This window comes from Hyperolius riggenbachi, chromosome 4 (genome assembly GCF_040937935.1).
Source record: "Hyperolius riggenbachi isolate aHypRig1 chromosome 4, aHypRig1.pri, whole genome shotgun sequence".
In the NCBI taxonomy this organism is placed as follows: domain Eukaryota; kingdom Metazoa; phylum Chordata; class Amphibia; order Anura; family Hyperoliidae; genus Hyperolius; species Hyperolius riggenbachi.
In genome coordinates this window covers 300180680-300192431 of record NC_090649.1, presented here as the reverse complement: position 1 = coordinate 300192431, position 11752 = coordinate 300180680, and the positions used below count along the sequence as shown (strand labels likewise).

The 11752-nt window shown below is 45.1% G+C and overlaps 1 protein-coding gene across 16 annotated transcripts in view; it reads left to right on the top strand.

Annotated features, from left to right (window-relative positions):
* EPB41L2 (erythrocyte membrane protein band 4.1 like 2) overlaps window positions 1-11752 on the top strand; it is a 278051-nt gene that overhangs the window by 202572 nt on the left and 63727 nt on the right. For all 16 annotated transcript variants that reach the window (XM_068231559.1, XM_068231555.1, XM_068231551.1 and 13 more), the window contains one exon: window positions 6603-6763. In XM_068231559.1, the coding sequence (XP_068087660.1) occupies window positions 6603-6763 (161 nt within the window). The remainder of the gene's footprint in view (window positions 1-6602; window positions 6764-11752) is intronic.

Genomic DNA, 11752 nt, shown 5'->3' with positions numbered 1-11752 from the left:
GGGGCTGGTGGACCTGGGCCACTGGTGGCACTGGCAGAGCTGACAGTGGCTGCAATGTTAGTGTGGCTGAAGGTGGTTGTGGCCATGATGTCCTGTGACAGAGAGAGGGGGAGAGAGGGAGGGGGAGAGAGAGACAGAAAGGGGAAGAGAGACAGAGAGAGAAAGTGACAGAGAGAGGGAGAAAGTGACAGAGAAAGGGAGAAAGTGACAGAGAGAGGGAGAAAGTGACAGAGAGAGGGAGAAAGTGACAGAGAGAGGGAGAAAGTGACAGAGAGAGGGAGAAAGTGACAGAGAGAGGGAGAAAGTGACAGAGAGAGGGAGAAAGTGACAGAGAGAGGGAGAAAGTGACAGAGAGCGGGAGAAAGTGACAGAGAGCGGGAGAAAGTGACAGAGAGAGGGAGGGTGACAGAGAGAGAGGGGTGGGGGGAGAGACAGAAAGGGGAGAGAGACACAGAGAGAGGGGGAGAGAGAGAGACAGAGGGGGCAGATAGATGGGGGAGAGAAAGAGGGAGACAGAAAGAGAGAGAGGGGGGAGAGACAAAGGGCAAGACAGAGAGGGGGAGAAAGAGAGAGACAGAGGGGGGAGATAGATGGTGGAGGCGAGAGACAGAGAGGGGGGGGGAGACGGGGAGAGAGAGAGACAGAGGGGGCTGATAGATGGGGGGGGGGGGGGGAGAGCCAGAGGGAGGGAGAGAGACAGAAAGAGAGAGGGAGAGAGAGACAGAGAGGGGGTAGAGACAAAGAGAGCAAGACAGAGGGGGGGGGGAAGAGAGAGACAGGGGGGGACGATAACAGAGGGGGAGAGAGAGACAGAGGGGGGGAGGAGAGAGACAGGGGGGTGTGAGAGACAGGGGGGTGTGAGAGACAGGGGGGTGTGAGAGACAGGGGGGTGTGTGAGAGACAGGGGGGTGTGAGAGACAGGGGGGTGTGAGAGACAGGGGGGTGTGAGAGACAGGGGGGTGTGAGAGACAGGGGGGTGTGAGAGACAGGGGGGTGTGAGAGACAAAGGGGGTGAGAGACAGAGGGGGGGGCAGAGAGACAGTGGTGGGAAGAGAGAGGGAGGGGGAGAGACAGAGTGGCCGGAGCTAGAGGTGGCCGCTGCACAATGCAGGTGGAAGGACTGGCTGGGGGATCTCTGTTGACAGGCTGAGGCCTCTCGCTGCCTGCCACCATTAAGTCCAGCAGGCTGAGGCACAGCAAAGTTGCTCCCCGGTGGCGATGGCAGGCAGCGGACATCCATTTCGCGCTGGCGAGAAGGGGGCAGCTAGAGGTCGTCATTACTTCAAGGCAGGCAGCGTGACTCCGGTCAGTCCAGTCTAGAGCGGCACACAGCGCCACCAATCACTAGATAGAGATAGTATGACGGCGGCGGTAGGCGGAGCTGTACCCTCTGTACAGATCCGCCTCTGTCATACCATCTCTATCTAGCTATTGGTGGGGCTGTGTGCTGCTCTGGACTGGACTCGCTGCCCGGCTCATTGACATTCATAAATATGCACTGTCTTCTGCCAATCAGTGGCTCTTTATGACGGCGCAGCGGTAGGCGGGACAAAACCGACTAAACCGCAGCTACTGACGATCTGTAGATCGTCTGCACGTGAATTTCGGTTTAAAATCATGCAGCCCTAGTAAACAGTGTTGGGCATCGCTCAACCAAGATGATCTGGCTTGCTGGATATCTCGCTGCCCATACATGGTACAATTTTTTTCATCCAATCTTACCATTTCTGTGTAATATAAGGGAACTGCCTAAATTATCCTTTCAGTATATTCACTTAATTTACCCTTCTACTACATAGAAATGGTAAGATTGGATGAAAAAAAATTGTACCATGTGTTGGGGCTGCAGTACACAGCAGAGGCTTATTTAGCTGCCGCTTCAGCCACGTTTAAACTAGTGTGGGTACTGACTTTAATGCTGGGTACACACCATGCAATTTTCACTTCAGATCCTATTTCCGATCGAGAAAATTATCGTATTTGGCAAAAGAATAGAGAGAACCAATCCCAGGCTATAAATTGATCAGATCGGACTTGGTGAAAAAATTATATCGAAATACTACTATTGCTCCTTGTGTATGCCCTTTCAATCAATTTTTAATCAATACTGTATTTATTTCATAAATAGGAATGGAATTTGATAAATCTCATACATTTATGCTAGATTTTTTTCTGTATCCGATCGATGTAAGACCTGAATAGCAATGTGATCTCTTGCTCAAATCATATGTGAAGTAAAAATTGAATGTTGTGTGAACTCTGCGTACTTCCTTTGTGTAAGCTATATTGAATGGCTATCTGCTGTTGCTGAGACACAGTAGTAATTAATCACAACTGTGAGCATGCAGAGTGAGGATCTCTCACCTCTGGAATGAAAAGTGTTATTGCTGCAAACCCAGCAAAGGTGGGGGGGGGGACTTACAGTGAGTTTGTGGGTTCAAAAATGACTATATTTAATAAGCAGTTTTATTTACATGAAGGCACTTAGGATATATTAAAAAAAATGTATAAATATACATTTGTCAAGGAATACTTGAGCTTGTGTCAATGACACACAGGATTTGTAGGTGGACCAAATTAGCTGGGGGGGGGGGGGGGTGTGTTAGGAGTAGATAGTTGTGGTTAGTGTGAGAAACAGTTGATAGAGAATTGGTATATTACTGATGGTCTACTAGCTGAAATACGCATTTGCTAAGAAGAACATATTTCAAAGAGGGGTACATCCTGTAGTGCAGCCTTTCTCAACCTTTTTACCCTGGAAGAACCCTCTAAATAACTTTTGGATCTCAAGGAACCCCTGCACACTATTTTTTAGTCTCGAGGAACCCCTGCATTTATGTTTCCGGAGACATGGTCTTTAACAGTAGGGGAGGCTATTAATTTCCCTTACTCCTATTACACTGCCACTCATTATACTGTGCTAATTATTATTCTGACCCACAATTTAGTGCTTCTATTTACAGTACCCCCTATTATAATGTGCTCTATTATACTTCCTCCATGATGGGGGAAAATGCCAAGGAATCCCTGCAGAGTCCTCAAGGAACCGTGGGGTTCCAGGGAACCCTGGTTGAGAAAGCCTGCTGTAGTGCTTAGAAACACTGGCTTATAAAAACTGTGATTTAACTGTAGATTTTAATGGAACTGGCTCTCTAAATGGATATACAGCCCTGCATCAAATTTTCAGTTTCGAAAAATCTGGGCTTGTCTTGGTGCAAAACATGGAAAATGAAGGCAGTTGTAAGTGAATCCGTGTAATTATTATGTTATGGAGCCACCTACTGGATTTATTGAATCATTGCTCTTTTTTAATTTTTCCTTTCTAGAGGGGGGGGCAAAAATCAGACTTTGATTTGTATTCTGTATTGATTCTGTAAGAATGTTGTAAATAGAGATGGCCAGCTAATTTTCTGATTTTGTTGCATATTGATTGCAGCTCTCGCACATGAGCCCAAATCAGCAGCCACTTGTTTGACTTATTTCCAAACTGTATGCATTTTGTAGTAAAGCCCACAAATAGTTGTCTCATGGATCATTTCTAGTTGTATGAAAAGTTAATTACAAGTTCATACTTCAAATATTTAGGCTCCCTGCACACTGCAAATCCGTTTTCCGATTCCGATTCCGTTTCCGATTCCGATTCCGTTTCTGATTTTCCTTGAATACATTCAACAGAAAAACGGATCAAAAAACGCAGCATGCAGTTAAGATTAAAAATCTGAATCGGAATCGGATGTAAAAACAGATTAAAAAGCGGAATCGGAATCTGAAATGCATGCAGTGTGCAAGAGGCCTTAAAGAGACTCTATAAAAAAAAGTGGTGTACTTGCCTCGGGAAGGGGAAGCCTCTGGATCCTATCGAGGCTCCCCCGTCCTCCTCCGTCCCACGGTGATCTTGCTGGGCTCCTCCAAAACCACAGCCGACATTTTGTTGTTTTTACTTTTCCCCGGCTCCAGCGCAGTACCTGTTCCCCGATAGACTAAGGCAGAAATAGCCGGTCCCAATCAGGTCCGCTCTACTGCACAGGTGACTTGCGCTTGTGTAGGAGAGGACCCGATTGGGAACGGCTATTTCCGCCTTAGCCCAAATATAGAGAGCCACTACTGTGCTGGAGCCGGGAAGGTAAAGATTTACATGCCCTCTGTTCGGGGATATCTAGCAAGACTACCGTGGAACAGAAGAGGATGGGGAAGCCTTGATAGGATCCAGAGGCTTCCCCCTCCTGAGGTAAGTACCCCCCAGGGGGCACTTTTTATGTTACAAGTTCTCTTTAAAGGATACGAGAGCCAAAAAGGCTCTGGTAAAAATGTAAGATACAGTGCTTAGGGGGTTAAAAGTCGATACTTACCCCACCTCTTGTTCCCCGCAGTCAGCCACCGGTCTTCTATATATCCTGGTGTTCTGATCACTTGGCTTGACCTTTAATCCGGACAGTCTTCGCTTCTGCCCGGTGCATAATTACGGGCAGAAGTATGCACACTCCCTCGCCTCCTCTGCGCTCCACTGAAAAGCAAGCGTCTCACTTAGCATCTGACGCTTGCTTTTCAGTGGAACGCAGACGCTAGGATGGAGGAGGCGGGAGAGTGTGCATACTCCTGTCCGTAATTATGTGCCGGGCAGAGGCGAAGACTGTCCGGGTTAAAGGTCAGCCAAGTTGCCAGGACACCGGGATATATAGGAGAAGACCAGCGGCTGACTGCAGAGAACGAGAGACGCGGTAAGTATCGAATTTTAACCCTCTAAGCCAGGCATGGGCAAACTTGGCCCTCCAGCTGTTACGCAACTACAAGTCCCACAATGCATTTGCCTTTGAGTCATGACTGTGGCTGTCAGACTTCTGCAATGCATTGTGGGACTTGTAGTTCCGTAACAGCTGGAGGGCCAAGTTTGCCCATGCCTGCTCTAAGCACTGCATCTTACATTTTTACCAGCGCCTTTCGGCTCGGTTATCCTTTAAATGAAACCGAAAGAGGCGAGGGTGGAACTCAAGGTGACTTGTCGCATGATAAAATAAACATGTGAATGTACAGTTCAAAACATGTTAATAACCAGGCTGTTTTACTTGTTTTATTTTGCAGACTGAATGTGTTAAGGCATCCATACACTGGTCGATTGCCACCAGATCGACCAGCAGATAGATCCCTCTGTGATCGAATCTGATCAAAGAGGGATCTATTGGCTGCCTACACTGCAAACAAATTTTGAATCAATTTCACTATGAAATTGATTCACAATCTGTTGAGCTGCCGCCACCCCCTGCATACATTACCTGGTCCAGCCGGCACAGGTCCCCCAGTCTCCGCTGTCTCTTCTCCGCTCTGGGCTTCAGCTTCACTTTACTTCCTATCAGAAGTTTAAACAGTAGAGAGCGCTCTACTGTTTAAACTTCCCCCAACAGGAAGTAAAGCCAGACGGAGCCCAGCGCTGAGAAGGGACAGTGGGGAAGCGCGCTGGCCGAACAGGTAATGTATTGCAGCTAGCGTTGGTCGTCGGACATTCGAACGCCGCTATCGACGCACTCCTGACCCGCCGGCAATTGAGAAAAATGTTTTCGCGAGGACAGATCGACGGAAACGATAGATTCCGGACGGAAGACGGTCGGTCAGCTTTTGCGCATTGATTTCACGGCAGATTTCATCAGTGATTGAATTAGCTATCTATCGGCGGGAAATCGAGTAAGTGTATGGGCACCTTTATTTAGGCATGGAAGTGACCGCTTTTGTCTTGCAGTACCTTGTCAGGACTCTAGTGAACATAACTGATAAGCAAATTACAGCCCTTAAAAATGTGGTGTTTTTCCTGGCAGAATAGACTACTGAGAGCAGGGGGAGGTAGAAAAAAAAGTAAATAGTTCATGTATTTTCACTTAGGGACACTTAAAAGTCTGCCACTGAACAGGGACAACAAAATATTCAATCTACTGTAAATGTTCAACAATGGCATATATATATATATATATATATATATATATATATATATATATATATATATATATATATATATATATATATATATATATATATATATATATATATATATATATATAGTCACTTTTAGGAGTTGGAGGATAAATACAATTGTTTCTCACCTCGAGTTCACTTTAAAGGAAGACCTAGGAAATGGAGGAAGTTGACTCAGGAACTGAATGTTACGCTCTTTCATTCAATCTGGAAAAACATTAGGGCTTTAAAAATAGAGGAGACAGATTCCTTAATCTGAGGAGTCAGTTGAAGGATTTATGTACACATCAACAGGAGGTGATCAGCACATGACAAATGAGCAGTTCAGCTGCCAGTGGAAAAGAGGCTTGAGGGAGATTGGATGAGTGAACAGGCCCACTTGCTTGTGGGGACTCGGTGACAACAGACATTTTATTACAGGGGCAGGGAATATGACTGCAATGCTGAGAGAGAAGGATGTTGGTACAGGCCCTATTAACACAAACAAGATGCTCTGGTGAACACTTTTATACTCTGTTCAGCAGACCTGACTGGTGGTGTAGTGATGTCAGTCACACACACTGTACTATTATTATAAGTTCACTTCCTCATGTAAAAAAAAGCAGTGTCACTCACAACTTTGTTATATCCTTTATTTCCAGCTCCCATTGGAAGCATCTCTGACCAGAGTCTGCTGAAGGAACGCCCTGTTGGTGAAGCAGACGATGCAGTTGATGGTGTGGCCTTAGAGGGAGTTGCACGTGAAACTCAGAATGGAAGGCCAGATGGCAGCGCTCCACTTGCACTCCTTAATGATACAAAGGTAGGGTTGGAGAAACCTGCTGTTGTACAGATTTATATTTTCATTCAAATTTACAAAATTATACCCAACGTTGGCATAGCAGTTATAGATAGACCCTGACATTTCGTTTCTCACAAATTAGGAATTTCTGCAGTGAGCTCTGTGTGTAGGAGTTCCTGATACTAAAATTCACATCTGCAAACTGATTGTATGATTGGAAAAAAAGATTTGAGTTTTTGAGTTGATTTTCATTAATTAACATTTGTCCTTGTAAATGTCTGTCTTGTTTTTGTTTTTTTTACTGGATAAGTTGCTGTTAATTGTGTTAATTGTTTTTAATTGTGACCATGATCTTTTAAAATACTTAATTCTGCTTCTTTCTGAATGTACATTCATTAAGATTCTGCTGAATTCACTTGTACATTTCTCACTTTTCATTGCTATTTTTTTCATGTAGCTTAGCAGCCTCTGAGTAAAAGTGTACAACTAGCATAAAAATTGCTCTAGTAGATCTCTGGGAACAAATGTAAACAGCCTAATGCTACTCCCAACCCCCAAAATGTAAAGTATTGCTTTGAGAGTAAAAGAAATGATACCATAACCATCTTTAGCCAAAGCTTCCTTTCGTGTACCTTGGGAGGAGCATTGTGTGCTTGATGAATGATGCACTTTCCACTCAAGTGAAGTGAAGGTGTAATCTGGGCCACCAGGTGAGACCGACCACCCAAGGCAGACTGTACCTCCACCAGTTTGCCACATTTCCTGACAGATATACTGTAGAACACACATCATTTATATATGTGCAACGTGCATTCAGTGTAAACACATATACACAGTCACACTACACATGCAGACTCACATAAAGCAAATACTACAGTGCACAAGCCTGCTTTCACATGCACACACTCTACACATGGACTCCATGCACAATGTACACACATACATTGTACAAACACATACATTTCAAATGCGCTATACTCACACTCACACTCCTCCCCTTAATTACTCCTGTTTACAGTGGCATCATAATTCAAGAGATCATAACTCATCCATTCAATATAGAGCTGCATTAATTAAAAGTTTACTGTTATTTTCAAAGAAGATGACCTTGTTATGTAATTGTCAACATGCTTCATTTATATTGCTTAGGTTTACATCAGGATAAATTTAAAGAGAGTCTGAAGCAAGACTAAATCTCGCTTCAGACCTCATAGATAGCAGGGGCATGTGGGCCCCTGCTAAAACGCCGCTATCCCGCGGCTTAACGGGGGTCCCTTCACCCCCAAATCCCCTCCGTACAGCGGGGGAGCGCTTCCGCATTGGGGCAGGGCTAACCGCCGCAGCCCTGCCCCACGCGTCTGTCAGACGCGTATCTCCGCCTCTCCCCCGCCCCTCTCAGTCTTCCTTCACTGAGAGGGGCGGGGAGAGGCGGCGATGCGCGTCTGATAGACGCGACTAGAGGCAGGACTGCAGCCGTTAGCCCTGCCTCCAGGAAAAGATTTATGACCAAGTCTACGACCAAGGTTTGCGGGGGTGGGTTTGGGGGTGAAGGGACCCCGTTTAGCCACGGGATAGCGGCGTTTTAGCAGGGGCACACATGCCCCTGCTAACTACGAGCTCTGAAGCGAGATTTATTCTCTCTTCAGAGTCTCTTTAAAGTGTTTGATTTTAGGGTCTCACATCAGAACAGACTTGATAGTAGGCTCTATGAGAGGCCCCTGCAGTTCTGAGGAGAGGTGTGTGATCAGCAATCACTGAGAACATTGATGGGAGGAGTGGTGGGATCTTTAACGCAGGAAACACAGATTGATCAGTTAGTAATTTTCAGAAATAACATGACAGCTTACTAATGTACAAATATCTGGTTATTTATTGCACATATTCAGGAAAGAAGCACACCCTATAGTTTGTAGTAATTGTAATGTGTGTGGTAAACTCTTTATATTCTTGTGGGGGAAATTACACGTTTTCCTAAAGTAGATGTGGGAAAACTTCAGTTGGCGTGCCCACTCTTTGACTTCTGCTTCTTTTCCACGAGAAGCTGAAGGTACCCCCATCTAGTTGCATCTGAGCACGGCGATAACGGGTAACACTGCTGCGTGTTATGTGATACATTGATACATGCGGTTTTACTAAACACTGCCATTTAGCTATATGTAATTGCAGCTGAACTGCTCTTGTGGGTAGTAGCCATGCTGCTGAACTACTCGACAAATGCGCAGTTCAGCAGTACGTGGAATAGAGGCTTTAGTAGGTATGCTTAACCGACGCAGTTGAAATCTAAGTCTTGCATGTGGCAGTGTGGATCTGACAGGATGTAGACTTCAACGCGCTACCGCCGATCGCGCCGCCCTGTCCCCGTCGCAGAGCTGTGTGAGCCGGTCAGGAGCAGATTTCATTGGCTCCTGACCCTGTCATCACTGTAAGGCAATCCCATTGGCTTACATTGATTGACAGCACCAGGAGCCAATGAAAGCTGGTCCTTAAGAGGGCAGAGACTGCTGGTACGGAAGTGGTTAAAGGACCACTATCGTGAAAAAAAAAATAGGCCGTTAAAATAGGATATTCTCAGGGTTTTCTTTGTTTTCAACAGCATAAACTTGAACAGCAGTTGCAAAGTCAGGGCTTGTTTCCACTTAGTGCTGTCCATCTTTTATCAGCACATCAATGTTACAGATTGATACATGTTGCTTAAAAGCGGACAGACGCGCACAGATAGATACAAGGCCTTACTGACAAAATAGTGTGCAAGCGGGTAGAGAGGCCCGCTGGTATCTTACTATTTTGCCAGTTAAACTTCTGTTCAGGAAATGCTGTGATGGTGGTCCTTTAAAGAGAGTCTGAAGCGAGAATAAATCTCGCTTCAGACCTCCTAGATAGCAGGGGCATGTGTGCCCCTGCTAAAAAGCCGCTATCCCGCGGCTTAACGGGGGTCCCTTCACCCCCAAATCCCCCTCCGTGCAGCGGGGGAGCGCTTCCGCATTGGGGCAGGGCTAACCGCCGCAGCCCTGCCCCATGCGCGTCTGTCAGTGCGTATCTCCGCCTCTCCCCCGCCCCTCTGTCTTCCTTCACTGAGAGGGGCGGGGGAGAGGCGGCGATGCGCCGCTGATAGACGCGCTGTAAAGCAGGGCTGCAGCCGTTAGCCCTGCCTCCAGCAGCAGCAAAATCTACGACCAATTTGGTCGTTGATTTTGTGGGGGGGGGGGGGGGGGGATTGGGGGTGAAGGGACCCCCGTTTAGCTGCGGGATAGCGGCGTTTTAGCAGGGGCACACGTGCCCCTGCTAACTATGAGCTCTGAAGCGAGAATTATTCTCGCTTCAGTGTCTCTTTAATAAAACACTGCAAAGTTAGATGCCAGCTGTTTTTATAAAGTTCTTTGGTAATCGCCAGTTAGGTCCGTAAATATTTTGACAGAGACAACCTTTTTCAAATTTTGGTTAATTACTGGTACAGGGTAAATTTATAACAATGAATATTAAATGAAACAACTCAGATGTAGTTGAAGTGCAGACTTTCATCTTTAGTTCAGTGGGGTGTAAAACGATTACATAAAAATATGTGGCAACTAAAACATTTTTAACACAATCCCTTCATTTCAGGGTCTCAGAAGTTTTTGTGGTACTGTACAGAACTAAAATTAGTAAAACGTTGTCTCTGTCCAAATACTTATGGGTCTAACTGTACCTCCTGGTGCTTGTGCAGCTTCTAGTAAAGCATAAGCCTACCTTTATTCAAACCTGACACAGTGTTTATGCAGAGGAACATAGTTATACAATCTTGCCTCCATTTCTAGTGTTTTACTAAAAATGAAGCCATGGAGAGCTATCTGAGGTTTGGTTTTTTTGGGGGGTAGTCTGTACTTAATAATGGTCCAGGAGCAACATTAGTCACATCTGACTGTAAACCTGCTTCTACTTCTACTTTGGAACAGGGCGTGCTTGTAGTCAGATGGGTGAAACTATGCCTTTCCCTTTTTAAAGCCATACACCTTACAACTACCTCCACTTCAATGAATGGGTTAGTGTATGATTAGATAGGTGGCGCGGAGCCCTGGTGTGTGGCTAAGCCTCCTGTCTGCCAGTCTGTGCCCTAGGCTGGTTTGGGGTTGTGGCCACTATTTCAAGTGCAGTCATTCTCTTGTACCAGGAACTACAGACCACATCAGGACCTGCAACAACTCTGCAGTCATTTTTCAGCATTGCAGAGACTGCTTATGATACAGCTTTACCCTAAGTTGGCACTTTCAAGTTTGACATTGACCCACTTTCAATTGTTATGTGAAAATGTTCCAGTTATATATACAACATGTATTGAGAAACATTCAGCAGTGGATTTCTAATGCAAGTGACCAAAGTGCTTTCTAAGCTTTGTAGGGGCCATGAATATACTGTATATTGTATGTGTAAAGTTTCTCTTGTCTGTGCTTTCCTTTGTACTATGTGCTAAATCTTATGCCCCCTGTAGCATGGCTTTTGAGTTTATGCAGGCTGTCTCTTCGTCCTAAAGTTTTGTTTGGACAAATTTGATTTGGCGATCTTTTAACTGGAAATGTTTTTCACTGCAGAGTCTGTGTTACTAATGTCCTGGGTACGTGGCTTACATGTTCATGCTGCTCATATAGATCTGTCTCAGTTGTTTTGTTGTTGTTGTTGTTCTAGCTCAGCTGACATGCGAAAAGATTAATTCATCAAATACAAATATTTTATGTATGAAATAGATAGGTTTACAATTTTACATAGATAATAAAGGTATAGGAATACTTTAACATTTACCTTTGTTTTAATCTTGTTTGACCCTTTTCTGCCTTCATCATATTGTTACAATCCTGTTGTCATTTTTATAATAATGCACAAGACCATTTTGGGTTATATTTAAATCAATAGTACATGGTTTGTGAGATTCCCCTTTTGATGTCTTCCCTCCAGTGTTTAAAAACATTTAGTTAACCACCATCAGCCTCTTTATACAGCATACTGACTTTTCGGTCAACCACATGACAACCAGCTGCC